Source organism: Zalophus californianus, chromosome 9 (assembly GCF_009762305.2).
Source record: "Zalophus californianus isolate mZalCal1 chromosome 9, mZalCal1.pri.v2, whole genome shotgun sequence".
Lineage (NCBI taxonomy): Eukaryota > Metazoa > Chordata > Mammalia > Carnivora > Otariidae > Zalophus > Zalophus californianus.
The window spans coordinates 63,974,686-64,000,840 of record NC_045603.1 but is presented as its reverse complement, the minus strand read 5'-3'; the positions used below and the strand labels follow the sequence as shown (position 1 = coordinate 64,000,840).

The following is a 26,155-nucleotide window of genomic DNA, read 5'->3' as shown; positions in this document are numbered from 1 at the left end:
AGCATGAGAGGGGGGAGGGTCAGAGGGAGAAGTAGACTCCCCGCTGAGCAGGGAGCCCGATGCGGGACTCAGTCCCGGGACTCCAGGATCATGACCTGAGCCGAAGGCAGTTCCTTAACCAACTGAGCCACCCAGGTGCCTCACCCCTCTTTTTTTTAAATCTATGAAAACATCAATTTTTTGTCGAGGAGGGTGGCCACTTAGGGAACTTTCTTAGTCCATGTGACATGTGTTACGTGACATGCGTGGGTGTTCATATCCACCTTTCAAGTTACCTGTGCTCCTTTTTTATATTAATTCTTGGGGCTTTTTTCCCCAAGGTTCCAATATTGAAAAATCTGTGAAAGACCTCCAGCGCTGCACAGTGTCTCTTGCACGGTATCGAGTTGTAGTTAAAGAAGAGATGGATGCTTCCATTAAGAAAATGAAACAAGCTTTTGCTGAGTTGCAGAGCTGGTAAGTTAAGTTGCCTTTGATCACAATGGCACAAAAAGGATCACTTATGAAGATGGTCAGCCACTCCCAGGTTCTTTAATTCCTGACTCTTAACTGCTCTATATAGTAGGGAGAAACTTAGAAGTCCTATGGTATATTTAACTTTCTGCTTCATTCAACTCCTTTTGGTTGCAGTGTGGGAATGGGTGGTACAAAGAACTCATGTTCTAGGAATGGGCCTGAGGTTGATAGTGTTCGGAAAGGGATAATAATTATAGAATAGATCATGCATCCTTACTTTAGGGTCTGTCTCTTAAACCAAGAACCTGCAACAAATGACATGATGTTTTTGAACAAAGTTATGAAGTAGAAAAGATCTGTTTTTGCTTTCCTACCTCCTGTCATCCTTCCTAATTGAACCTGCCTGAATTGTCTCTTCTGTGCCTTATTATTAGTCATTGACTTATTTTAATTTTGTGTTTTTCAAACTATGTTCTAAAAAATACTCGTATCTTAAAATATATTAATATGTGTTCTATAGGGGAAATAGGGTTTGGTAATTAAAGAGATTTGAAAACATTTTACTACTGGACTTCTTCAGTGCTTTTCCAATGCTGATGTGCGCTGCAAAGCTGCAAGAGGGAGCTATACTGTGCTGTTTCTCAGGTGTATTTGATTATAGAATCTTTTGGGGGGAGAAGTATATTCTAATGTTTTTGAACACTGCAGCTGTTTTAACTATCAGATATTAAGGTGTTAACTAATACTGAAACCATAACTCCTTTCTGGGGAGGTATTTGTATTTTATAAGGGACTTTTTTGAAAACAGAAAAGCCCTGAGGACCGAATTCAGTAAAGTGGTTGAAAGACAAGCAGCTAGGTTGATGTTTGGGGATTTAAGACTGTCTACTCTGCTTCTTTGTAAAATATACCTAGATCTGAAATGTGAGAGGACGGGTTCATGAATACAGAGAACCCTACCCCACTCTTCCTCCCAACGCTCCATCTATTTTCTTGCCTGTCTGTAGTCATATTCAGCCATGTCTCTGTTCATAAACTTAGTTTGGTCACTTCATGCCACAGAAAACAAGAGATAGAGGAAATGTAGATAGCCTCAGTCCTCCAGCAGAATTGAAGATGGGGTGAATTAACGAAGATGTAGAATAAAGCCTCCAAAAAGTTGCTGACGCCTACTTTTATCATTTGCAAAATGTAGAATGGTCCACTAAATCATCATAACCAAAAAGTACTTTTAAGATAGATAATTCATCTGTTGATCTACCCATGCTTTGTCCCGAATCCTGAGTTTTCCCTTTCAGGTTTTATAGCTAGAAACTTAATGTTATATCTTCTGTTTTTCTTACATACATGTTTACTTCAGCCAGATTACTTGTCTCAAGACTTAACATTCACATTTCCTCTTCCATATAATTGTTAATGCCCCTTTTCTATCCTAATATGTTCTTCTATATCTTTATACTTCTCTAAATCCAACCACTTCTCTCAAACTTAAATTAAGCTCTAATTCTTCTGGAAATATTTCTAAGTAATTGGCTTCTACTCTTTCTGAACCATCTGGGAGGAAGCATCATGCCCTTTGACCTGGATTATTATCATATCAGATATTATTGACTCATTTTGAAAAGAATAAAGAGCTAAGAGTAGGTCATCACAACTTTGCTTTGATAAGCCTCTGGTCTCCATCATTGTTTAGCTTACTGATTATTTAGCCACAGGATCTGATTCTATTCAGAACCAGCCTGAACCAGGAAACACAATTCCGGGAGAGAGATTTGTGAGTTCCTGTTGACTTGGAACCCAGCCAGGAGGAGCCTCCTTCAATAAATGACAAATGAAATGGTTTCCTGTCTGGGAACTGTGTATTTAGGATTGATTAGCAGACGTGGCAACCAGGTCAGTTTAACTTGAGGAAAGAGATTTACCTGCCCTTTCCTGCTGGTGCCCTTCTCTCTGGCTGATTGGGTTTTATACTACCTTATTTCAATGCCCCTTGTAGTTACTACTTCGAGACATAATTGGCAGGTGAGCTAACTCCATTTGGCACCGAACCAGAGCTTGGAGTTATTGTCACTTAGGAAGCCATTTTTTTGTATTGGTTATAGTATAAAAGAAAAGTAAAGTGTTTTTAACAAATTTGCAATGATAAGATTCCATTACCCCGATGAGGCACTAGGGGAATTATATGGATAACTGCTTTCATTTTGGGGCCAAATGAAAGCTGACACATACCTGTAGGATGGTAAAATCAGAGGCTTTCCAGTATATAAAAACTATAAAACTTAAAATCTGTTTGTTGGTGATCCAGTAATAATCTAGACCCAAGTTTACTTTTCTTGTTCATTCATAAAATTTGTCTGACTTACCTTGTTGGAGCTATTAGTTGACTTAAATTTAAGGCTATTAAGGAACAGGATATGGAATGGAACATGAAGCTAAAGTAGATAAATTATTTTTTTTAAAGATTTTATTTATTTAAGAGAGAGAATGAGAGAGAGAGCACATGAGAGGGGGGAGGGTCAGAGGGAGAAGCAGACTCCCCGCCGAGCAGGGAGCCCGATGCGGGACTCGATCCCAGGACTCCAGGATCATGACTTGAGCCGAAGGCAGTCGCCCAACCAACTGAGCCACCCAGGTGCCCGTAGATAAATTATTTTGGATAGTTGTCATGTAATATGTTAGTGAAAATGCTAACAGGAAACACACTCAACTTGCCTTTTAAATAAAAACTTCTATTTTATTGAAAGTCAAAAGACTCATTTAAAAGGAGAAAATGCATAAGAAATTTGAAATTCTACAATACATAAAGTCAATGTAAATTTATGCTTAAGATGGAAATTTTTCCTAGCTGATTCCCCATTTATCTTAGAAAAGTTACTTCCTTTTATTTGAGCTTCCCTTTTCCTCTCATATTAAGCTACCAGTAGTCTTACTTAAGGCTTTTAGATGCTTAAATCTAAAGTCCATATAAAGATGGTGGAAATTTAGGTATCATTTTATGAACCAAAGCATTTTCAAAAATGTCTAAAAAGCATAGAAATAAAGGAATGGGCTGATATAATAATGTGTTACCAAAAAATGTCCATAGCACTCTATAGGTTTAAATTATTCTTCAGTTTTTGCATGTTTAGTACAATGATACCTTATTTCTATTAGTACTTGGCCTGCATGGTTTTCGATGTTCTTTAATTTAAAATTTTAACTTTTTAACCATCTGTGAAAATAACTAGTAACATGAAAATTACAGTTTACCAAACATATTCAGTCATATATGATTTATTTATCTGGATTTCTATCCTGCAAAGTAGGAATTTTAAATTTAGCTCTACTGTTTAAAAGGGATTTGAGTCTTAGGTTAAACAATTTGTCTAACGTGACATCATAAGTTGCAAACTGAGTGTTTGAATCTCTGTATTCTAACTCCCAGTAACCTGTGATTGTCATCCCATCACTGATAGCCCACTTCTCACTAAAGCTTGTGAAGAATGCTAGAGACTTGGTACTTGTCATATATATTATTTCCTTCTCAGCTTTTATAAAGTCTATGTGATAGAATGTAGGGACTAAGGAATTTTGTTATTATGGAACAGGGTAGAATGAGTAGGACCAAGATTTTGACTGAGCCTGTAAAAGCCTTTGTAAGTATTTTTTTAGTTCAATAAAATAAATCTATAAGAAGGAATAGTCCATCCAAATACTACTTTGTAATTCAGAAGCCCTAAATCACTCTTCTTAAGTCACAACTTAAAATGACTTATGATTCACATATCCTTCAGGTTGGATCCTAGTTGTGGGGAAGGTATGAAGATTAAGGGAAAGGTAACTATGGAGTGGGGTCAATTAGAAAAGATTTCTAAAAGGAAATGAATCATTATTAAGCCTTGAAAGACAGGATTTACGTTGGCAGAAAGGATGGGACTAGAACACTGCATTTAGGAGGCCTGATCTAAGCAGAGAGAGGCACAGACGGGACATGTAGGGACTCTGTATCGTGTAGCTACCGCTGAGGGACGTGTAGGGACCCTATACCGTGTAGCTACCGCTGAGGGACGTGTAGGGACCCTATACCGTGTAGCTACCGCTGAGGGACGTGTAGGGACCCTATACCGTGTAGCTACCGCTGAGGGACGTGTAGGGACCCTATACCGTGTAGCTACCGCTGAGGGACGTGTAGGGACCCTATACCGTGTAGCTACCGCTGAGGGACGTGTAGGGACCCTATACCGTGTAGCTACCGCTGAGGGACGTGTAGGGACCCTATACCGTGTAGCTACCGCTGAGGGACATGTAGGGACTCTATACCGTGTAGCTACTGCTAAGGGGGCAGTAGTTGAAAGTAATAAGGGATGAAGTCAGAGACCAAGGTAAAACGAGAGCATTTGATGAAAGAATCTGAATTTTGTGTTTCTTTTTTTTTTTTTAAGGTTCCATGATTCCTTTTTATGTTTACTGTATATCCCATCATTATAACAGTTTTTAAAAATAGAAGCAAAAGTCCTATAACTCTACTAACTTAACACGTAATTAATTTTTTACTTTCTGTGTTTCCTTGTGTTGCCCATCTACATGCATACATAATCTTAATAATTGTAATCATAGTGAGCATAATTTTGTAACATATTCTTTTCACTTGAAGTCATCTTTGATTCACCTCTCTATAACTGCCTACACTGTGCTAGTGTGTGTGCATGTTCATTTAAGAATTTCTAGACAATGGATCTGGAAAGTATAGTGATTTACCAAAGTTAATATGAAAGCATTTTACTGAGTAGATATTCTGCTGAAATTGAGGAATCAAGATGAGTACAGAAATTAGAGTAATAGTTGCTGCTGCCATTTATTGAGCCATTATTGTATGTCAGAAGCTTTTAGGCACATATTTCTAATCTGTTTAACAATATCACTTACAGTATTATGCTCACTTTATAGATGAGAAAAGATGGGCACAGAAAAAAATAATCAGCCCAAAGTCATATTTGGTATTAAGTGACACTTTTCTCCTATACCCTGCTTCCTTTTTCTTTGTCTTACCAGGTATCTCTGTTTGCCTTTATTTTTCAGTCTTTGCCTTCCTAGGCTATACCTGTCTCCCTTTAGACATTGCTATCATAATTTGAGAGAGAGGATTTAAAAAAAAACATACAGCCATACCGTTTCACATGAGGATTTAGTCAGCTACTGGCTAGATGGCTTAACACTCTAACCATTTTTCCTTACCAGCCAGAAACTTGAACAATAAACTCCTTGGTAATCTGGTTTGCTACTGGTTCTTTTTTTCCTAAATATATTGTAAAATATCATTGAGTTATATGGTCTGTAGTATTACTTTAGAATTGAGACACTTTTTACCACTGGAAAAGATGAGAAAGAAAAGTTATCCATTGAGGTCCTGTTCCAAATGAACAGCTTGTATTCATATCCTAACTTCTTAAAAGCTACTTCAGACGGTTGAAATATGAAATCGCATGTCTACATGCTTTGTAAAGGACTCCAGACAAAGAAGAACCCACCACAACTTTCACAAGATCCAAATTTGATTTAGTAAGGTAGTTCTTTGAATTAATTTTACCTATTTTGTTCAACTCAGTATGATGACCTGGCTACTTAGCTGGGGTTTTTTGTTTTTGTTTTGAGCCTACATGTGTGTACCATACTCCACCAAGGCCAGTGCTTGGGAGTATGGGGTTCTACAAAATCTATGAAACAATCAGTTTTCTGCTAATAAAAACTACTGACAGTTCTCTCGATTGTTTTTATGAGAAGAGGGAAGTGTCTTTGGAGAAATAAAGGTGTTTGCTTTGACTTCTGCTTTGATTGGCTAGTGGAGTTAGAATAAACAAGTTTTAGGTTTTCAGCAAATATAATCAAGTACAAATATTTTCTAACATTATTGAGTGGTTTAGAGTATTGTCCCTTAAAATAATTAGCTGTGGAATTGCCAGAGATGTGTTTCCATTATAACATTGTTTTCTAATGTAACAACCATAAGCAAATGATAGTTAACAATTTTTTGGTACCAAGGAATACCAAAGGCAATAGCTAGAATCAGTAATCTACATGTTAAATATATTAATCAAAGGGTTTGCTTCAAATGATGGACATACAATATATCTGAGAGATATGAATGGTAATACTACAGGAAAAACTATTCTGAGCAACTAAATAAATTACATAAAAGCTGTAGAATAAATTGAGCAAATGGGAAGATAGTAAAAAGTCTTGGTAAGGAGGGAAGGAGATACAGAACTTCAGACATTTACCAATCTTTTCCCTTAGTAACAGTGACAAATCATCTAAAACCATTTTTCATGATTGAAGAAAAGATATGGAAGTTCTCAGCACTGTTATGAGGCTCGGGCTTAATAAGACCTGCTGTCTTTCTAAATAAAGTTCCAGCCGTATTTAGCTGAATTTCATTAGCAGTTTCAGAATCCAGTGTATCAGATGTTTATTGTGGTGTGTTTCCATTCAGGAGAACCTTGAGAGAACAGTTGCAAACTTAGTGCCCTCATGTATTGGCAGGAGCAAGGTAACAGAAAGTCTGACCTTCTGAGTGAGCCTCTCATCACTCTCTGAGAGGACTCCTTGCTTGCATTTATGGCCTCTAAAACTGTTACCTCAAACCACAGGTACTTTTGAATCTCTTGGCCACAGATCTATTCAGGGACTACCGTTTAGCTTAGGAACAGATGAAAAACTTGAGCTTAAGTTTCCACGTTGTTAGAAAGCTGTATTACAATAAACTATAGTTTTTAATTCTTAAAAAAGCCTCTGATATTTATCTTTATGCTTAACATACTTTCCACTTTTGAACTCTTCCCACCTTCTCTGTTTATTTGGTAATGTACATATTTCCCCAACTTTTTTTTTTAAGAGTTTATTTATTTATTTGACAGAGACAGAGAGAGAAAGAGCTTGTGAGAAAGCACAAGCAGGGGGAGCCACAGAGGGAGAGGGAGAAGCAGGCTCCCTACTGAGCAGGGAGCCAACCAGGACCCTGGGATCATGATCTGAGTCGAAGGCAGACGTTTAACCGACTGAGCCACCCAGGCACTCCCTCCCCAACTTTTTATTATGAAAACTTTCAAAGATACAAAAAGGATGAAAGGATAGTACTGTGTGTGTTTGTGTGTGTTGTGTTTTTGTGGAACCATTTGGAAGTTGCAGACATCATGACATGTCACCTCTAAATGCTTTAGCCTGGATGACCTAAAAACATGGTCATTCTACACAATTGTAATACATTATGTGATGTACTTTTAATTAAGTTGTTATTATATTGTTTTGTGTTGGTCTCAGCCTATCTGTGGTGATGCTGTCAGCTAGGAATGCCTGGGGGGCACTCACCTGGGTCCCACATTACTTGTGATGAGCCCGTATTTGAGCTAGTATTGTGACTGGATCAGCCCTGGAGGTTCTTATGATTGCAAGACACACCTCAGCAACAGCCATCAGGGAACTTTAAAAAAAAAAACACAAGGTTTATTACTTACATGTCCTAGAGGGTGCATGGCATGCCCAGGGCCACGTGGCAAGGTATGCTAAAACAGAGCACAGATTGGGGTTGACAGTGGGTTGCCTAAGTTTTTGTGGGTTCACTCTTTATTGGTGAATTTAAAATATAAGAGCAAGATTTAAAGAATGGGAAGAAAAGTAGGGCCACTCAAGTTATGTGGGTCACTCAGGGCTTTCTAAAAGAGGAGCTTCATGTGTGGGGCAGCCTGGCTGTGTTGTATAGCTGGCAGTCTGTTTATTTGAGATGTCTTTGAAATGGAGGTCTTGGCAATCAAAAGCTTTAATGTCAGGCGCTTACATCCAATCAGAAAAGCTAACTGTCAGGCATTTATATTTTAACATTGATTCATTTTTATATATTAAAGACTTGTGAAAATTTTAAGGAAAATTGGAATTTTCATCAGGCTTTTTTTTTCTGAGAAAATATCCCAACAGCCTGAGTTAATGAGTGGATTTCTCTGTTTAATTCTTGGCTGACATCAGGACCTCTCAATAAATGTTATCAATAGATGGCAAGACATTACAAACAACAAACAAGCAATAGAAGCGCTTACTCCTTTTCAGTGGGGGTTTTGGCATGAGAAAGTTAAACTTTTTTTAATGGCGTGGTTGGATGGTTGTCTGTGCAACTGCCTCTGGATTTCTTATGATCACCAGTGAGTCAGTTGAAAAACAGAGTTTATTTAAATGGATACTAGTCATTCCTGCAGGGGAAAAAAAAGCGAACACGATGTACTTCCTAGCTCCTACTGCCACAGAAAAGTCTGATTGTGACGGTGCAGAACTTTTTTCTTGCTAAATGTGTCACATGACATTCTACTTTTTCATAATAAAGCTTGTAAGCTGCAGAAAGCTTACTTGTTTGCTGAAGTCTTTTAATAAATATTTTACAAGCTTTGCCAGAGACATATTTGTCATCTGGTGGACACAGTGTCTGCATCTTAAGGTGATTCAGCAACAGAAAAGAAGTGTCAAAATCGAGGCCTGGCAACTCCTGTCTCCGTTGTGCTTTTGTTTTGCTTTTAGGTATTCCAAATGCTGCTAGAGTTCTTGGAGCAAAATATTGTCAAGGTGTGGGAAGTGCTTTCTTAGCAGAGTATTGCTACCCTACAATAGTCGCATCTTCTCTCCAGTCTAGTGCTTTTGGATTAATATGCCCACCAAATCTGTTTCATTACAAGTCTGTTTATTAACATCATGCGTAATGATGATCAAACCTATGTTCTCTGGCACTTCACTATAAAGGATTTTGCTCCTTGAGGGGATGACCCCGCCTTATCCTTTTTTTGTGCCTCACACTGTAGTCTCTGTATTAACTACTTTGTGCTAACATCACTACATATTGAGCTAAGTTGAATCAGTGTTCATATGTATGTGTTTATATATATATGTGTGTGTGTTTATATGTATGTGTGTGATTAGTTTTACAATGAGAAACAAGAGTACAACTTTTGTTAACCCTATAGATATATTCCTATTCAAAAGGAGAAATGGGAATGAATAGCAAATTTGAAGAAAGTTGGAACATTTCATGTCTATGTAGGTATTAAAATTTTAGATTTTTTTTCACCACTGATAAAACCTATATGGTAAGGAAAATTACTTGGTTGAAAACTAGGGCAGACTATTGCCTCTCTATATGTTGAAGGTGGTGGGCTCTTTTATAAAGACATAGAAAGCTTTATGTGCCTGCAAACCGTTTACATTTGCAGTGGAGAAAATTCTAATTACCCATTTAATATTCTTTTTCTGTAAAAACCTACCAGAAACCTTTGATTTCCTCTTTTCTGGATTACTGTTAAATGTTGACCTGGAACCAGCACAATGTATATATACCTTTTAATTATTTTTTCTTCTAAAGACTAAAGCACCAGAAACAAAACAAATGAGCAAAGGGAAAAAAATAGAGGGAGAGAGAGACACACTCAGAAACAGACTCTTAACTATAGAGAACAAACTGATGGTAACCAGAGGGGAGATGGGGAGGAGAGGGGGTGGCTAAATGGGTGATGGGGATGAAGGAGGGCACTCGTAATGAGCACCGGGTGATGTACGGAAGTGTTGAATCACTATATTGTACACCTGCAACTAGTATTACATTGTATGCTAACTCACTGGAATTTAAGAAAAACTTTAAAAAAACAGACTAAAGTGCCAGTGACTTGGCACAACTGTGGTAAAATGTTGAGAATATACAGATTCTTATTGTGAATAAATTTACCATGCCCCAGAAGGGGTATTGCCTTGTAAAATATATTAGAAGCAAAGCTGTCCAATTTTATAGACCAAAATAAAAAATATGTGAGCACAAATGTGGAAATATGTAACTTCCATAAGGACTTTTGCTTTAACACAAATTTAGTGAGAATTGTTCTGTAGCTTGCTACTGCCACCTATTGGTTTTCAATTCTTGGTCTTCACCTACTGGTTTACTGTAATACATAGAGATAAAAGGAAATTAGGTCTATTTATTGGAATCCTTAAAATATTCTTTGCTTAGGGCGAGACAGAATTTTTATGTGGTCCACACAGGGTTTACTTGGTAGTATGCTTTTAGTGAACAAACTCATAAGTCTCTCTCCACTGTTAACAATGTGCTATTTCTGTTTGAGTTTCTGACAAACCTTTTTCCCTTTGTCATCTTTTCCTAGTTTAATGGATCGAGAAGTGGCATTGCTTGCTGAAATGGACAAAGTGAAAGCTGAAGCAAGTAAGATTGATCTGTAGTTAAAGCTATTACCAGTTAGTACGTATTTGCCTTTTGACCCTCATAACAAAAGCTCAATATAAATGCCACTAGAAGAATTTATATATTTATTTAAACAATCTTGAGCAGTTGTACTGCCCTGGCATATGAATCCTTTCAGGTGAAACAACCTTACAAGAACCTGTTTCTTAATATTTTTTAATTTTAATATTTTGAATGTAAAATTCAATGTCTAAGGGAGTACTTCATGGTTTCTGCCACCACAGCACCAACTTAGGAAAATAAAGTATCCTTGCAGGTGCCTGGGTTTTGTTTTATTTTGTTTTTAGCTTCCAGTGAGTGAACAATTCCATCGGGTTTTTTTCTACTTGGCAAAAAACGTTTGGCATAATCAGAGGAGACTTGACTGGGTTACCTACACGTTAGTATAAACATTCCTGTCATTACCTATCCCCGAACTTTCTCTGTTTTCTCGGTTTTAGAACAGTCTTCACTCAGTGGCTGTGATCATTAGGTAGGGGAATTCAATGAAATTAAGTTTTAGGATATCATGACTAGGGTTCCTTGAAAGCCTACTAAAAGATTCTGGAAGAATAGACTCTAACTTGGGTAATTTGTGGGGTTTTGTAGCAAAGAACCAGATACGTTTTTTGTCCTTTCTGTTAAAGGTTAGGTAAAAGATACACAGCTGTAGGGAAAGAAGCGCATGTCAGTTGCAGCTTCCACAATGGCACTGACTGGGGCTTTTCAGCAGTGGGTTTTACCTCCATGTGCTGAATGCTAGATTTGTAATTAGGAGGGTGTTTCTTTTAACCTGCTCTCAAACTGGTAAGAATGGAAATGGGTTGAGATGATGACTCACAATTAAATCATTTGTGTTTATGGTCATGGGCCAGAGGAGACACGGAGCTGAGTTCAGTTTTGATCTGAAATGTTGAACAGGTACTCTCCACTGTTTTTCAGAAGTGAGATTTCATTTAAATCGAGTGGTATATCCTGAAATGTCTAAATGTGACAATTTCGATCCATTCATGTACCTTTGTGTTCTATTTTGAAGAAGTTTCAGATAAAATAAAACTAGTGAGAAGACATAGTCCTTTTGAGAAGGTGCTTTTTAAAAACAGAACTTTTACAGAAAATTCCAAACATATTTCAAAGAGATAGGCTAATATAATTAACTGCCCTCATCCAATTTCAACTAATTATCAATTCGTGACCAATCTTTTTTTATCAAATTAAGAGCTACAGAGTTTTACTTAATTTCATCAATTGTTTATCTGTATCTCCTTTCTCTCATGCTAAAAATCCTGGTTTTCTCTCTCTTTTTTTTTTTTTAAAGATTTTTATTTATTTGACACAGAGAGAGAGCACAAGCAGGGGGAGTGGCAGGCAGAGGCAGAAGGAGAAGCAGGCTCCTCACCAAGCAGGGAGCCTGACCTGGGGCTCAATCCCACGACCCTGAGATCATGACCTGAGCCGAAGGCAGACGCTTCATTGACTGAGCCACTCAGGCGCCCCAAGAAACAGTTATTGTTGCAGTGCCCTTCCACAGACACTTAGTACGACAAAATCTTTGGTTAGGGGCAGCCGGGACAACCACACTGATCAAATTAATTATATAAACTTTGTCACCCTGATTTTCTACTTTGATATACAGCAGGCTGGGGTGGAGTTAAATCCAAGTGTCCCCTTACACACTCTTGGATTTTCAACCTCTGCAGTGATAGCACAGTCCTCTTCCACAAGTTACGCTCCTGCCCATAGAGCCCCTTCCCTTGTAGCCCGCCCTGCTTCGATGGGCTCATCCTGCCTGGGCAGTGCGGCTCCTCCAGTAGGCCGTGCAGAGCCTTCTGGCTGCACCGATGACCGTGCTCCCTCGGGGTTTCTAAGCCCGCTCTCCCCAGTCTTCTTGTTTCTCTGACCAGCCCTCCTCCATCTCCTGAAGTTCTGCCCTCAAGCCTCCGCTCTTTCCCCTACACATTCCTCCTGGACCATCTCCCTCCTGTTTGAAACCCTCCCACCAGCTCCCCATGACCATGAGGACAAACAGGAACCTTTTCTTCCTGTGCCCTAGAAGACTCTGCACACCTGATTCCTGACCCCTCACCAGTCTTCTACACGTCACCTTTAAAAATCCTCGTTCTCAGGGCACCTGGGTGGCTCAGTCGGTTAAGCAGCTGCCTTCAGCTCAGGTCGTGATCCCAAAGCCCCAGGATCCAGCCCCGCATCGGGCTCCCTGCTGAGGGGGGAGCCTGCTTCTCCCTCTGCTCCTCACCTCTCTCATTCTTTCTTGCTCTCTCGCACTTTCTCAAGTGAATAAATAAAATCTTTAAAAGAAAATCCTTGTTCTCAGTGTCACTAAATGTAATTACTCATTTACCAATACTTTCAAGAATGTGCTTCTTTTTCTTTTTTACACATAATCGTTTTATTAATTTATATGTTCACAGTACTTCACAGTTTAGAGTTTTTTCACTCATTCGTCTATGATCTTCACATTAACCTTATGAGATAATTGGGTTTTCCTATTTTTGTTTTCATTTAGTAAACGAAGAAACTAGTCCTTTGGAAAAACTGTGACTGATCCCAGGTTATGTAATTAGGTCCTCCCATATGTGTGGAGATCTTGACTTGACACATTTCCTCCATGTTGAGATCTATGCTTTTGTCTTAGAATCCTAGAGTGTAGGAGCTGAGAAGCAAGTGAATTTGGCAGACAGGTTTTATCTTGGGAGCCAGATCAAGTAGATCATTTGTAACTGTTGGGCCTCGGTGTCAAGAAACTTTTGTAGGCACATTCCTCACTTACTGGGAAAGTTCTTACTGATTAACTTGCTGTGGATAGGGGTACCCCATAGGTGGCACACATGTGGCAATCATGCTCAGTAAAATTGCTAAAGACATTCAGCTCTCTGGAATACCTGATGTAGCTCTTGGAAAATTCTATTTATTTTCTAACACAAATTTGGCTAATTTCTAAGTAGGTTACAGGATTCTATGTATAACAGTTAGGAACTGAGTTTGACTGCATGCAACAGAGTGGCCTAAATAAATGTGAGTTTATTTTTCTCTCATGAGATGAAAGGTCTGGAGGTAAGTGATCAGGGCTGGCAAGACATCTCCAAAATGACACGAGGGACCCAGGCTTCTTTGTCTTTGTACCCAGCCATCCTTAGAGTGTGCTTATGGTCAAAAGATACCTCCTAAGGCTCCAGTCGAGGAGAGGCAAAATGTTACCTGCTGGCTAAGACTCCTTTAAAGAGATGTCCTGTAAACCCCGCCCCATGAGTTCTGCTTAGATCTCAGTGACCAAACCATGTGATAACATAACCAAGTCATGTGATAACACAATTATCTTATCTGTAGCAAAGCCAAGAAATGTAGATTTTTACCTAAGCAGATTGGTACCCAAAACATTGGACTTCCAGTAGGAAGAAGAGGAGAATGGATATGCAGTGGCTAACAGTCTTTGCTACAGTCCACCCCTCAACTACCCGACATCCTTCTTTTTTAAAAAGTGGGAACACACTCACCTCCTCCTCAATGGCAACACCTCCAAAGACTCATCTAGTTAGAATATTCAGCTGAAAGTCCAGGACTGCTGGGTAATTTCAGATCTTTCAACAGGTCTGAATATGGCATGTTGTGGTCTGGGGTCCCATAAGTTAAAAGACAAGTTAAATTCCCCCTCCTCCAATGTTATACAGATAGAGAAAGTAGAGGATAATTATAGTAAAAAATGCCCACCTGGAAAAGCAGTGATCCAATCTTACTGGACAGGAATAGCAGAGTCCCTGCCCTTCTAATAGAGAAAGTTCCTTGGTTCATATGGCAGCTCCTAGTTCTGCTTCCTTGGAGGATTTCTTTTGCTCACATCCTCTGTAGCCCCTGGTTCTCTACTCAGAGATTTTTTCCCCCCATATTGTCTCTTGTCCTCCATGGCCATATCTGAGTTATATATCCAGGAGCATGCCAAAGAATATACTTCTTACGAGGCTGTAAACCATCTAAATATCCACCATTAGGGGACTTGGTAAATAATGATAGTATAGCCACATAGTAGAATACAATGTGGCTGTTAACCAGTGAGGGAGATCCAGCATATTAATAGCGAATGGACTTTGAGATATGTTAAGTAAAAATAGCTAAGGTAAAGGAGAGGACCATGTGTATGATATACTCCCATCCATGAAGAGGGGGAAAAGGGAAGAAGATTTGCTGTGTGTGCCTAGAATACATCTGGAAGAATGCATACGAAATTGTTAACATTGGTTTCTATTGGGGAGGCAACTACAAAGTCAGAGGTAGGAGGGACACTTTTACTTTTCGTCTTACACCCATTTATTCTAGGTGAATTTTTTTTACCCTGGGTACATATTTCTGTTTTAATTCATAGGTTTCTTGATTCAAAGAATTTTTTTTGACTGGGAAGAGGAGAAAGAGAAATGACAAATGATATATGAGTCTTTATGATTCATAAAAAGTGTTTACCATTTAACTGCCTTCAGAGTCCCTCAAGAAGGTGGAAACTGGACCTTTGGTATTTTCATTTTCTGGATGGGTGGGCAGCTAAGGCTTTGGCTGTCCAAATACATACTGCAAGGCCCATATTTCCAGTTCTTCTTTATCCTACTTAGCAGAACATAAAACTCATACTCTCCTTTTCTCCACAGTGGAAATTTTGTTGAGCCGACAAAAGAAAGCTGAACTTCTAAAGAAGATGACTGATGTGGCTGTTCGAATGTCAGAGGAGCAATTGGTTGAGCTGAGAGCTGATATCAAGGTAAAACTTTCTTCTCCTCTCTGCCTTTCTTCTTACCCTCGGGGACTGAAGCAGCAGATCTCCATAATTCATGGCCATGTCTCATATATTGAACTCAAGATCTTCCCTTTTCAAACCTGGCCCTCTCAATGTTCCCTTTCTCTGGAAGCGGTACTGTCATCTACCCAGGTGTCCAACCTGGAAACCTTAGAAAATTTCTCCTTTCCCACATTATATCTATCAGCAGACCCTGTCCATTTGACCTCCTACCAAATCTCAGCTCTGACCTTTTCTCCTTATCTCCACCACCACCGTCATGGTCAAGCCACTGTTATCTCTCATTTGGCCTTCTGTCATAGCCTCTTAACTGATTCCACCCAGCCACTTTGCCACTGCCCCACTTTCCCCAGCCCTCTGTTCCTCACACCATAGTAACCTGCTTCAAACCTTCCATTGCTTTTAGGATAAAGACTGTAATCCTTAACATGGCCTATAGGGCTCTGCAGGGTCAGGTTCTGCCACCATCTTATTTCACACCATGTCCCCCCTTGTTCTCTATATATGCTGGCCATCTTTGCTTCTCCTTTCCACAAACATATTCTGTTCCCTCCTGCTAGAGGGCTACTGCATATGCTTTTCAGTCTGTACAAAACACACCCCCCACCCACTTCCAGCACACAGATAACCAGGACCTACTCATGCTTCCTAACTTTCCTGTCATATTCCCTATTTTGTGCCTTCCTAGCATAGTTACCATTTTGTGTTCATCTGACTGATCTGTCTTTCCAGCTAGATGGTGAACTTTACAATGGCAGGAACTGGCACGTCTCCAGCACCTAGCATAGTGCCTTGGCACATAGTAGATAATCAGTAAATATATATATTTTTTAAGATTTTATTTATTTATTTGACAGAGAGAGAGACAGCGAGAGAGGGAACACAAGCAGGGGGAGTGGGAAAGGGAGAAACAGGCTTCCTGCCGAGCAGGGAGCCCGATGCGCGGCTCGATCCCAGGACCCTGAGATCATGACCTGAGCCGAAGGCAGTCACTTAACCAACTGAGCCACCCAGGCGCCCCATCAGTAAATATTTAAATGGTTGGTTGATTCTGATTTTTTTTTTAAAGATTTTATTTATTAGAGCACAAGCAGGGGAAATGGCAAGGAGAGGGAGAAGCAGGCTTCCTGATGAGCAAGGAGCCCAATGCAGGGCTCGATCCCAGGACCCTGGGATCATGACCTGAGCCGAAGGCAGATGCGTAACTAACTGAGCCACCCAGGTGCCCCTGATTCTGATTTTATAAGAAAAATGAGCAGTTTGATTACATTGTAATCTGTTTATAACGGTGACCGAGGTTCAACACTCATACATTTTAAATTCTTGTATAAAGAGCAAGTGTTTCTGAGACTAAGGGTGGAAACGTGAAAGAGGTTGAGGTGTTCATGGGTAGTGGTAGACATTGGCTTTCTAAATGATAACCTGTGAGCTGTGGGAACAAGGGGAGTTGGCCGACCCTCTTCCTAAGCCCTTAACCTCTGCTCTTCTGGAACACGTGAGACTTTCTGCTATCTTTAAGAGGGGCACTTGCTGTAGAGGCTGTTTCACAGTCTTTGTAAAGTGAAAACAGGTGGAAGATCAAGTAAGCCCTTCCAGGTATCCTTGTCACCATTCTGAGCCAGTCTTTCATTCCTTCCCCCTTAAACTCTATTGGGGTGAAATAGCAAAACAATGCCAATATGAAATTACCGTTTCTGATTAACTAGAACTATATTACTAAAAATTATAGAAAGTCATCTTCACATTGATGCCAGTCAGTCTCATTCAACTATCTGGGAGAAGCCGGAAACCCCTTTGGAATTAGATGAGAGTTCTGGCTCTCACAGGCTTCATCTGTTCTCCTTCCCACGTGGTTAAAAAGCTGCTAGAAATATTTCTGCAGGCTGACTAAGGATCTGTTTCTCTCCACGTTTTCAGTGTACCGAAGTGGGTGTGGTGCAATTTAAATGTCTTATTTCCAGATCATTTTATTTCTGTCATTCCTGTTATGTCTCTGGCTCAACAAACCATAGAATTTGTTTCAGAATTACTCTCCGACTAATATTACATGTCTGAAGGCTTTATGTCACAGAGGTTCATGTTTCCTAAGCCACAGTGTACTCTGAAGCTTTAGGACTTCAAGGCTCAGAGGGAATTTTGATGTCTCCTTTCCCATTTACTGCTTCTAGATCCATCCCAAGGATTCTGATGCATTTGATTGTACCCCTTGAAAATACAGAGTGGAATTAGACCACCTGCCAGAGGGCTGCTCTGAGGAGTTCAGTTCTTGTAAATTATATCTAGGCCTTTAACTTGTCTTTTTCACCTCCTTTTCATCTGGGGAGAAAAAAAAAAAAGATCCCAGGCTACCTTGGAGATTGTTTACTGAAAGACACCCCCAGAAGCACTTTATTCCTGACATGTTTCTTGTCCCACAGTCTCTAGTTAGTTTTGACCCAAGGGGTTGATTACTTTTCAGCTCAGTCTGCTCAAAAGGATTAAATTACTTGCAGCACAAACCCTTCTCATTTGCAAGGTTGGCTTTTCACATGAATGATTTTCCATCTCAGGAAGTTGTCCCCATTTTGAGGACCATAACAAATCCTACTTCATAAAGGGATGAAGTGGATTTCCTAAGGAAGTTCCTATTAAAGAACACCAAGCCATCTGTTTACATGGAATCACTGTTGTAACTTATGAGCATTTTTGCTGCCTCTGCCTCTGTATAAAATGGAACAATGTGGAGAGTAGTCAACAGTGGAAAGATGGCCCTCTACTATAAACTTTTTCTTCTATCTCTACAATTTATTTCTCTTGATTATACCTAATGGGCTTTGGCCATCATGGAGCATTTCATAAAGCTCCCCAATAGATTTCTCTTTGGGCCTTAAGAAAATGACTGGATTTCGTCGGTCACCCAGCATAGGTAATATGATGGCCATTTTGCAAAATTTGAAGCAGTAAAAAAAAAAGGCAGCAGGAAATAATTCGATTTCATCTCTATATAGCAAGCTGTGGGTTCTGCTTGTCTTAGCGCTTGTCTCACCTGGAGGTTCTCCTTTGTCCTTTCCCCAGCACTTTGTCAGCGAGCGTAAATATGATGAGGATCTGGGACGAGTAGCCCGGTTCACCTGTGACGTAGAGACCCTAAAGAAGGACATTGAGTCATTTGGACAAGGTAAGATGGTGAGGGATTCTGGATGCTAGAGATGGTGATGAGAAGACCCTGCTTGTCAGAGACTGAAGTTGTGGCTTCTCCACTGATTCATCTTTAGTGCCTCTTGGGTTTTTATTTGCTTGTTTTTGTGAAAAGTAATTCTGAGATACCTAAGAAGTCACCAGATGCAGAGTCTTTGAGCTCAGAAGATGGGCGTTTTCCAGCTCTCTAAATCTGCAATGTTAGGGGGCTCTGGAGTCAGACCAAGTTTGAATCGTTGCCTTTACATTAACCTCTAGAGCTTCACTTCACTCCTCTCCCAAGTGGAGATAACAATATCTGCCTGGCCTGGCACAGAATAGGTGCTTAAATAATGGCTGTAAGGGTAGGGGGATCCCTCCCCTAACTTGAGAGCTTATAGGGACACATCAGTCAAACATTGAGCTCAGCTCCTTTATTCTTTCTGTGTCAGTAGAAAAGTGAAAGGTTGGACCTAGAGCAGTGGTTGTGAACTCAGCATCAGTCCAGGCTTAAAACCAAGAAAAAAATGTAAGAGGTAGTTTTAAGTCATTGAATTCTGACAAAATTTGAAGTGAAAATATTCATATTTTTCAGTTACATTAGTATTTTGAATTTGGGATTATTTTTGCAGAAAGAACCTTGGGAGGATACATGTTTGTTATAAAGACTAGTTCTGTTCATGTTTAACTAATCTTGATTATTTATATCTTGCATCATACAAATTTTTTTAGAAAACGATTTAGCTTTTTATTCAGCTTTTTCTTTCTTTGTGAAGTCAGTACTTCAGAATGTTCCCTCATAGGAAACTGAGCATATGGCCCATACTATTGTTCCTAGGCTTAGTCAGCTGCTGGAGCCATAACCAGGAGTTTAGTAGGAAATGCTGAGAAGTCATTAGTTGGTGGGGGAACGATTACTCTGCTCTTACACTGTTCTCCTGTCTCTGAGCGTTCCTTTACAAACCAATGGGGATTCACTAACCGGAATTTAAATAAAAACTTGAAAAAACAAAAAACAAAGCAGTGAGGATTTGGAAGGAGTGGAAGAGGGCAGAAGGGAGATTTTCCTTCCTGTTACCCATTTTATAAGCTTACCTTTACAACTACTCAGGTAGACAGTTCTTTATCTTAAATTGCTTATTGTGAAATGAAGAAATAGGGAAAACCTTACCCATCATGCTCATCCATCATATGACAGCATACTCCTCATGTTTTCATTCAGTGTCCCATCCAAAGAACAGCTATTCAACCAGATCCCGATGCAGCTCAGTTACATCTGTGTCCTTGAGTAGCCCGTGTGACGCCTCTGCTGCTTCCTCGTCCACCTGGGCCTCTGCTCCCAGCCTTACAAGTGCTAACAAGAAAAACTCGGCACCAGGAGAGACTCCTGCAGCCACGGCAAACTCCAGTGGCCGACCCTTCCAGCCTCATCGAGAGGTAACCCAGCTGCCCCACTAAGCCAGTGATGGAGAAAAGTTACCAGATTGTCACCATTTAAATGCTGACAGCTCAGTCCATTACCTTCCTCTCTTGATGCCCATTCCACACCTATTTTGAATCCCTTCAGCCCCAGTTAGTTCCAGAGAAAGCATTTGGTATGTCTGTTCCGAACCACCAGCTAGCTTAGATTTCCTGTTGCCAGGACTGCTGACTTTCTCAAGTTGGTGGCAATCCTAGCTATTGTAGGTAGTATTGCCTGGTAATTAGCCGTGCCCCCATCTCAAGGTGGAGGAACAGCATAGTGGCAGGCTCTGCAGAATGTGTCGGTGGCAGCAGCTCTCTGGAAGCACAGTGTGGAGTATCTCAGGGAGAGAGCGTGAACCTAGTGGTGTGGGGGGCGAACACCAGGAAGTTGAAACATAATCCGTAGTTTCTTTTCCTGGTTTGAAGAAGATACACAAGAGCAATCCAAGGCAGTGCTGTGCAGAACTGGGATTACATTGGAAGAGGAGGACAAAAATAAAACCCTGGGCCGTAAGCCTTCTGGGTTGTAATGTGAAAGATGTCCTAAATATCACAGCAGCAGGATTTAATCTATGGCTGGTGATGTATAGCAAAGCAGATTATAATGATGTTTCTTTTATTATTCCAGATGTTCATTATCCCTGCAAATGGCTTGTGATCCATAGAGTTCAGCCATGTGATAAGATCCTTGCCCAATTGAGGGTTGGAACAGCCCAAAGAATGTTCTTTCTTCCTTCTTAGCTTTCTTCTTGTGCCCAGCTAAAGAAAAGTGAACTCTCCTTTCCAGTGGACAGCCTAGGGGTGAAAGGTGGGGCAAAAGTAGTGAAGGATTTCTTAATTCTGGGGTAGTGGCTAGGTTGGATTGGCTGACACAATTCTGGGAGTCTTGAGAGATAACTGAGTCCCAAGTGTGGGATACCACAATTTAGGCTTTCAGAATACTCCTGTAAGCTGAACTGGAACAGACAGGGTGTCATAATGCCAGAGTGTTTTGAACACTGTAATCTTTTATTCTCAGGTATTGCCGGGGAACAGACGAGGAGGACAAGGCTACAGGCCACAAGGCCAAAAGTCCAATGACCCCATGAACCAAGGGCGACATGACAGTATGGGTCGTTACAGAAATAGTTCATGGTATTCATCTGGTTCCAGGTATCAGAGCGCTCCATCCCAGGCATCAGGAAACATTAGTGAACGGGGCCAGGCCCACTCTGCAGGGACCAATGGAACTGGAGCCAGCATGGAGCCCAGCCCACCCAAGCCCTCATTCAAAAAGGGGCTCCCCCAGCGCAAACCTAGGACCTCTCAGCTTGGGGCTGTGAACTCTTGAGGTTCCAGTTGGCCTCTCTCCTCTATCCTACACAATTCAACTTGGTAACTGGACTTATTAGGAAACTTATAGTTAGATGTAATAATAAAAAGAAGTTTACACATATCACTTTTTATGCCATTCTAAATATTTTTGGTTTTTTCTCTCCTCATTTCCTCTTTACCATTTTTGGAGGGGAAGCTGTTTCTTCCCTTGACCTTTCCCAATGATATGGATTGATTCTGATTGGTCATTTCCACCCGGAATCACAGGCCACTGATGCCAGGTTTCCCAAGGGTCAGCAGTGCCTTTCCCGGTGCACAGGGCCTTTCAGTTGCTGGAAGAGGCCTTCCTCAGCACCTTCCTGCTGTTCAGGCTCTCAGGAGGAGGAGGTGGGTCAGAGCTCGTCCAGCTGCCTCTCCAGGCTAAGCAGAAGCCACACGTTCCTGTCAGGTGCCCTCTACCTGGCAGTGTGACCAGGAAAGGCAGTGAGGGGATTGTGTCCTGCACTGAATTAAGCCAGAGAAGGGGACATTTAATTGGTGAAACGGAAGGAACACTAGAAAACGTTTGAGAATCTGCCTCCGCTCTCAGAACGTACCTGAGATTGACCCTCAGATCAGGGTTCCAGTCTCTGGCTTGGCCCCATAGCTTTACCCGCTATCTCTTCAGAATGCCCAAAGCCTTGTTTTCCTATCGCCTTAGACTGCAGACCAGTCTAAGGAAATCGGTGGGAGAGTAGCATTTAATTAAAGGAGAAAACAAGTATTTCTTGGTTTCAATGTTTGAAGATTTTTGTTGTTATTGTTCTCCCTTGTTCCTGAATCCTCTTCTGATCCTCAACCACATTTATAGCAATATAATTAGTGTTGATCTAAGGTGTTACCCATCAGAAAATTGCCGCAGTCTTTATAGTTGAATAAATAAAAACAACTGCATAAATGTTCCCACCTTTGTCTCACAACAGCGAATGCCTTCATTTCATTAGCCGGGTTTCTTTGGGCCTCGTGGGGCAGAAGTCACTTGGGCAGCTTGTTTGGGCCTTAAATGAGGGTGGCTGATTCCTAAGTCATTTGTCTACCGCCTAGCTTCGGCACCAGACGAAAATGTGAAGGCCAGCATGAGCAAATGCAGCTGTTCCCTGTGGGAAAGGATTCTTGTATAGGGAACGGTGACTTTCCAAAGGAAGCTTGCCAGTTGAGAAAAACCCCACTGCCAGCAACTCTCCTGGGCAACCCCTCTCCTCCGAGGCCTGCCTGCCCCTTGACAGGCATAGCAAGTGTAATGGTGTAATTGAGCGCCTGCATGTAGCAGGTAGCACTGGGGCCAGACCCCTCCACCCCACACCACCCCCAGCATCTATGATTGAGTAACAGCAGAGCTTTTTCCTTCTCCGGAGTCTGCAGGCCGGCCTGCAAGCGGCAGTGGGGCAGAACTTAGCCGCCTCAGGGCTTCCCTTGGCTCTTTGGCTGCAGCTCAGCTGCCGGAGTTCAGGTTGGTTGAACAGATTGAGAGAGGGAGAGAGAGAGAGAGAGAGAGAGAGAGAGAGAGAGAGAGTGTGTGTGTGTGTGTGTGTGTGTGTGTGTGTCAGTAAAAAAAACAGTAGTCAGGGAATACTGGGAAGCCATTTTCTTTCTTTTTTTTTTTTAAAGATTTTATTTATTTATTTGAGAGAGAGAGAATGAGAGAGAGCATGAGAGGGAAGAGAGTCAGAGGGAGAAGCAGACTCCCCGCTGAGCGGGGACCCCCCCCCCCATGTGGGACTCGATCCCGGGACTCCAGGATCATGACCTGAGCCGAAGGCAGTCGCTTAACCAACTGAGCCACCCAGGTGCCCGGGAAGCCATTTTCTAAAGGGCTGATCACCTCATTTTGGGGAATTTGTCCAACAACACCATCAGCCTGCTGGGTGTCAGGGAGAAGCCTTCCTTTTCTGATTAATTGCTTCCCTTTCTATACTTGATAGAAAATCCAGAGATTGAAGTGACCTTGAAGGATTATGAGGTCTTTCCCTGTATCCAGGCAAGACTGTATTTAACCTCCTAGGTGGATGAGGGGCCTCATGTTTGTCAAAACCACCTTGAAGAGGGGCACTGGGCTGGCTTAGTTGTAGAGCATGTGACTCTTGATCTCAGGGTCGTGGTGCCTGGCTGGCTAAGTTGGTTGGGGCTCCTCCAACTCTTGGTTTCAGTTCATGTAGGTGATCTCATGGGTTGTGGGATCAGGCCCGCATTGGGCTCCTTGCTCAGCGGGAAGTCTGCTTGGGGATTCTCTCCCTCTGCACGTCCCCCTACTCTCTCCCTCCCTCTCTCTAAAATAATCTTAAAAAAAAAAAAAAAAAAGGTGCCTGGGCGGCTCAGTCTTTAAGCATCTGCGTTCAGCTCAGGTCGTGATCCCAGGGTCCTGGGATCGAGCCCCTCATTGGGCTCCCTGCTCAGCAGGAAGTCTGCTTCTCCCTCTCCCACTCCCCCTGCTTGTGTTCCCTCTCTCTCTGTGTCTTTCTCTGTCAAATAAATAATTAGAATCTTTAAAGAAATAATAAAATTTTAAAAAATTTTTAAAAAGAATGTATACAACTTAAATCTCTTTCCATGTCAGTATTCATAAATATACCTTGTTCTTTCTGTGGCTACATAATATCCCATTGTATAAACTTAACATAATTAACCAGTCCCTAATGATGGTTTTCAGTTTTTTGTTATTGTAAGTATTGCTGAAATGAGCATCTTATAATACATGTATAATTTTTACTTGTGAGTATATCTTAAGGGTAGATTTCTAGGATGGAGTTGCTGGGCCATATAGTTATTGAAAAAGGCCTTTTAAAGATGCATGGATTTACACTCTTCATCAACAACGTTTGGGGGTGCTTTGTACAGCTGCTAAGCTGGAAGCTAAGGAGAGGTAAAGATAAGTAAACTACAGCCCTTCAAGGGGCTGATACCCTAGTTGGGGCGACTGACACATTGAATAAGATACTAGGAGGTAGTAGTGTTACATGAAAGAGCCCCCCTGTCTGGTGTGAGTACAGTGGAGGAAGCACTGTGCTGAGGGCTGGGGCCTGTGCTTACAATAGGACTAGACCAAGGAATGGTCAGGCCTTTGTTCAGTGACTTAGAGATACGGTGACCTCATATTTCAGAATCCCAAGCCAGGGTGCAGTCATGTGAGTACGAATGTATGTATGGGGAAAGGCAAGATAAACTATTTTAGGTTGGGAGTGACCTGGAGAAGCCAGCCAGCAGTGATGATTACCAGTCTGTGAACGAACCTGTACTTTTGGAGATCAGTGAAGTAATGACATGCTGCCCCCTGGAAATTCTGCCACTTGATCTAACAAAATGAGGATCTGTCTTGCCTGATTTATAGGGTTCAATCCACCTTCTTATCCCACCCGGTGGGGTTATATCTATAAGGCAGCACAGTTTGTGGGAGAAAAAGTTGTTCAAATCAGTACATATTTGGAGGTCACCCACCAAGAAGCTCTTGTCACTGTTTGGCCCGCTCGGAGTACCAGAGCAAATCCTGGTAGCCGGAACAATGTGACTGTTCAGTCAGTCAGGCCCGACTTCTGGTTGCATTAGCCACCTGAGCACATTCTTTCCTTCAAACATTGGGGCACCTACTGTGTGCTGGGCACTATGCTGAGTTCTGAGGCAAAGATAAATGGTTCCAGCTTTTTCCTCAGCCACTTTGCCAGTGAAGGAAACAGAGCTCTTAGCTCTTTAAACTCTTGGAAGCCATGGGGCGCCCGGATGCCTCAGTTAAGCGTCTGCCTTCGGCTCGGGTCATGATCCCAGGGTCCTGGGATCGAGCCCCGCATTGGGCTCCCTGCTCAGCGGGGAGTCTGCTTCTCCCTCTCCCACTCCCCCTGCTTGTGTTCCTTCTCTCGCTGTCTCTCTCTCTATCTCTCTCAAAATAAATAAAATCTTAAAAAAAAAAAAAAAACTCTCGGAAGCTGTGCCTGGTGGCTACACAGTGTGGTGGAGGTGAAAGACACGGGACTTCTGAGACATACACTTGGATTTTAATTCTGGCTTCCCAACTTGCTAGCTATGTGACCCACTAGCCTTGGGCAAATTACGGCACATCTTCCTGAACTGTAAGTGGACACAATGGCAACTACTTCCTGGAGGGGCAGGAGGGGTTCGCTAACAAGGTGCTGCAGGTCAGCACCCTGGTGCCTGAGCTAACCAGTGACAAACTGAACATCCACTCAGCAGAACTCCTTTGCTTTTCTGTCTCTCCTGCCCTGTTAAAAAGAGTATGAAAGACTTCCCCTATCTCCAGCCAGACAGACCTAGTAAAGAAGGTAAAGAATGACTCCGTTATCCTATCCCTTCTGTAGTTTTTCTCCTGGGTGCTTACCCTCCCCAGCACGGTGTGCTCTGTACCCCTTTTGTCTGTCTGCCATACCCGTCAGAGAAGCCCGCCGTCACCTCCTGTTTCCGAGCTCTCAGGGGGCTGGGGGGTGCATGCCAGAGACCGACGGTGCTGACCTGGGTAAACAGCAGCATAGCAGTGCGTGGGAGTGAGGCAGGAGCTGGGGCTGCCCAGCGAAGAGCCAGGGAACGTTCTTTCCGTCCAGGTGCTGAGGCCGCCTTGTTACCCACTCTACTCCTCACCCAGGGGGAGACGCTATCTGACGATGTTACTGGGGAAGGAAACTCACCCACCATCACTGCCACCAGCACAACCATTCCCCAGCCCGCCCGCCCCTTCACTGCCGTCA

General features: G+C 41.7%; 1 protein-coding gene across 6 annotated transcripts in view; it reads left to right on the top strand.

The window, feature by feature from the left end:
• SPATS2 (spermatogenesis associated serine rich 2) overlaps window positions 1-22,373 on the top strand; it is a 150,835-nt gene extending 128,462 nt beyond the window's left edge. For all 6 annotated transcript variants that reach the window (XM_027594659.1, XM_027594656.2, XM_027594663.2 and 3 more), the window contains 6 exons: window positions 321-456; window positions 10,620-10,678; window positions 15,349-15,458; window positions 18,549-18,651; window positions 19,873-20,087; window positions 21,133-22,373. In XM_027594659.1, coding sequence (XP_027450460.1) covers window positions 321-456; window positions 10,620-10,678; window positions 15,349-15,458; window positions 18,549-18,651; window positions 19,873-20,087; window positions 21,133-21,444 — 935 coding nt within the window. In that variant the 3' untranslated portion in view covers window positions 21,445-22,373. The remainder of the gene's footprint in view (window positions 1-320; window positions 457-10,619; window positions 10,679-15,348; window positions 15,459-18,548; window positions 18,652-19,872; window positions 20,088-21,132) is intronic.
• The last annotated feature ends 3,782 nt before the right edge of the window (window positions 22,374-26,155 follow it).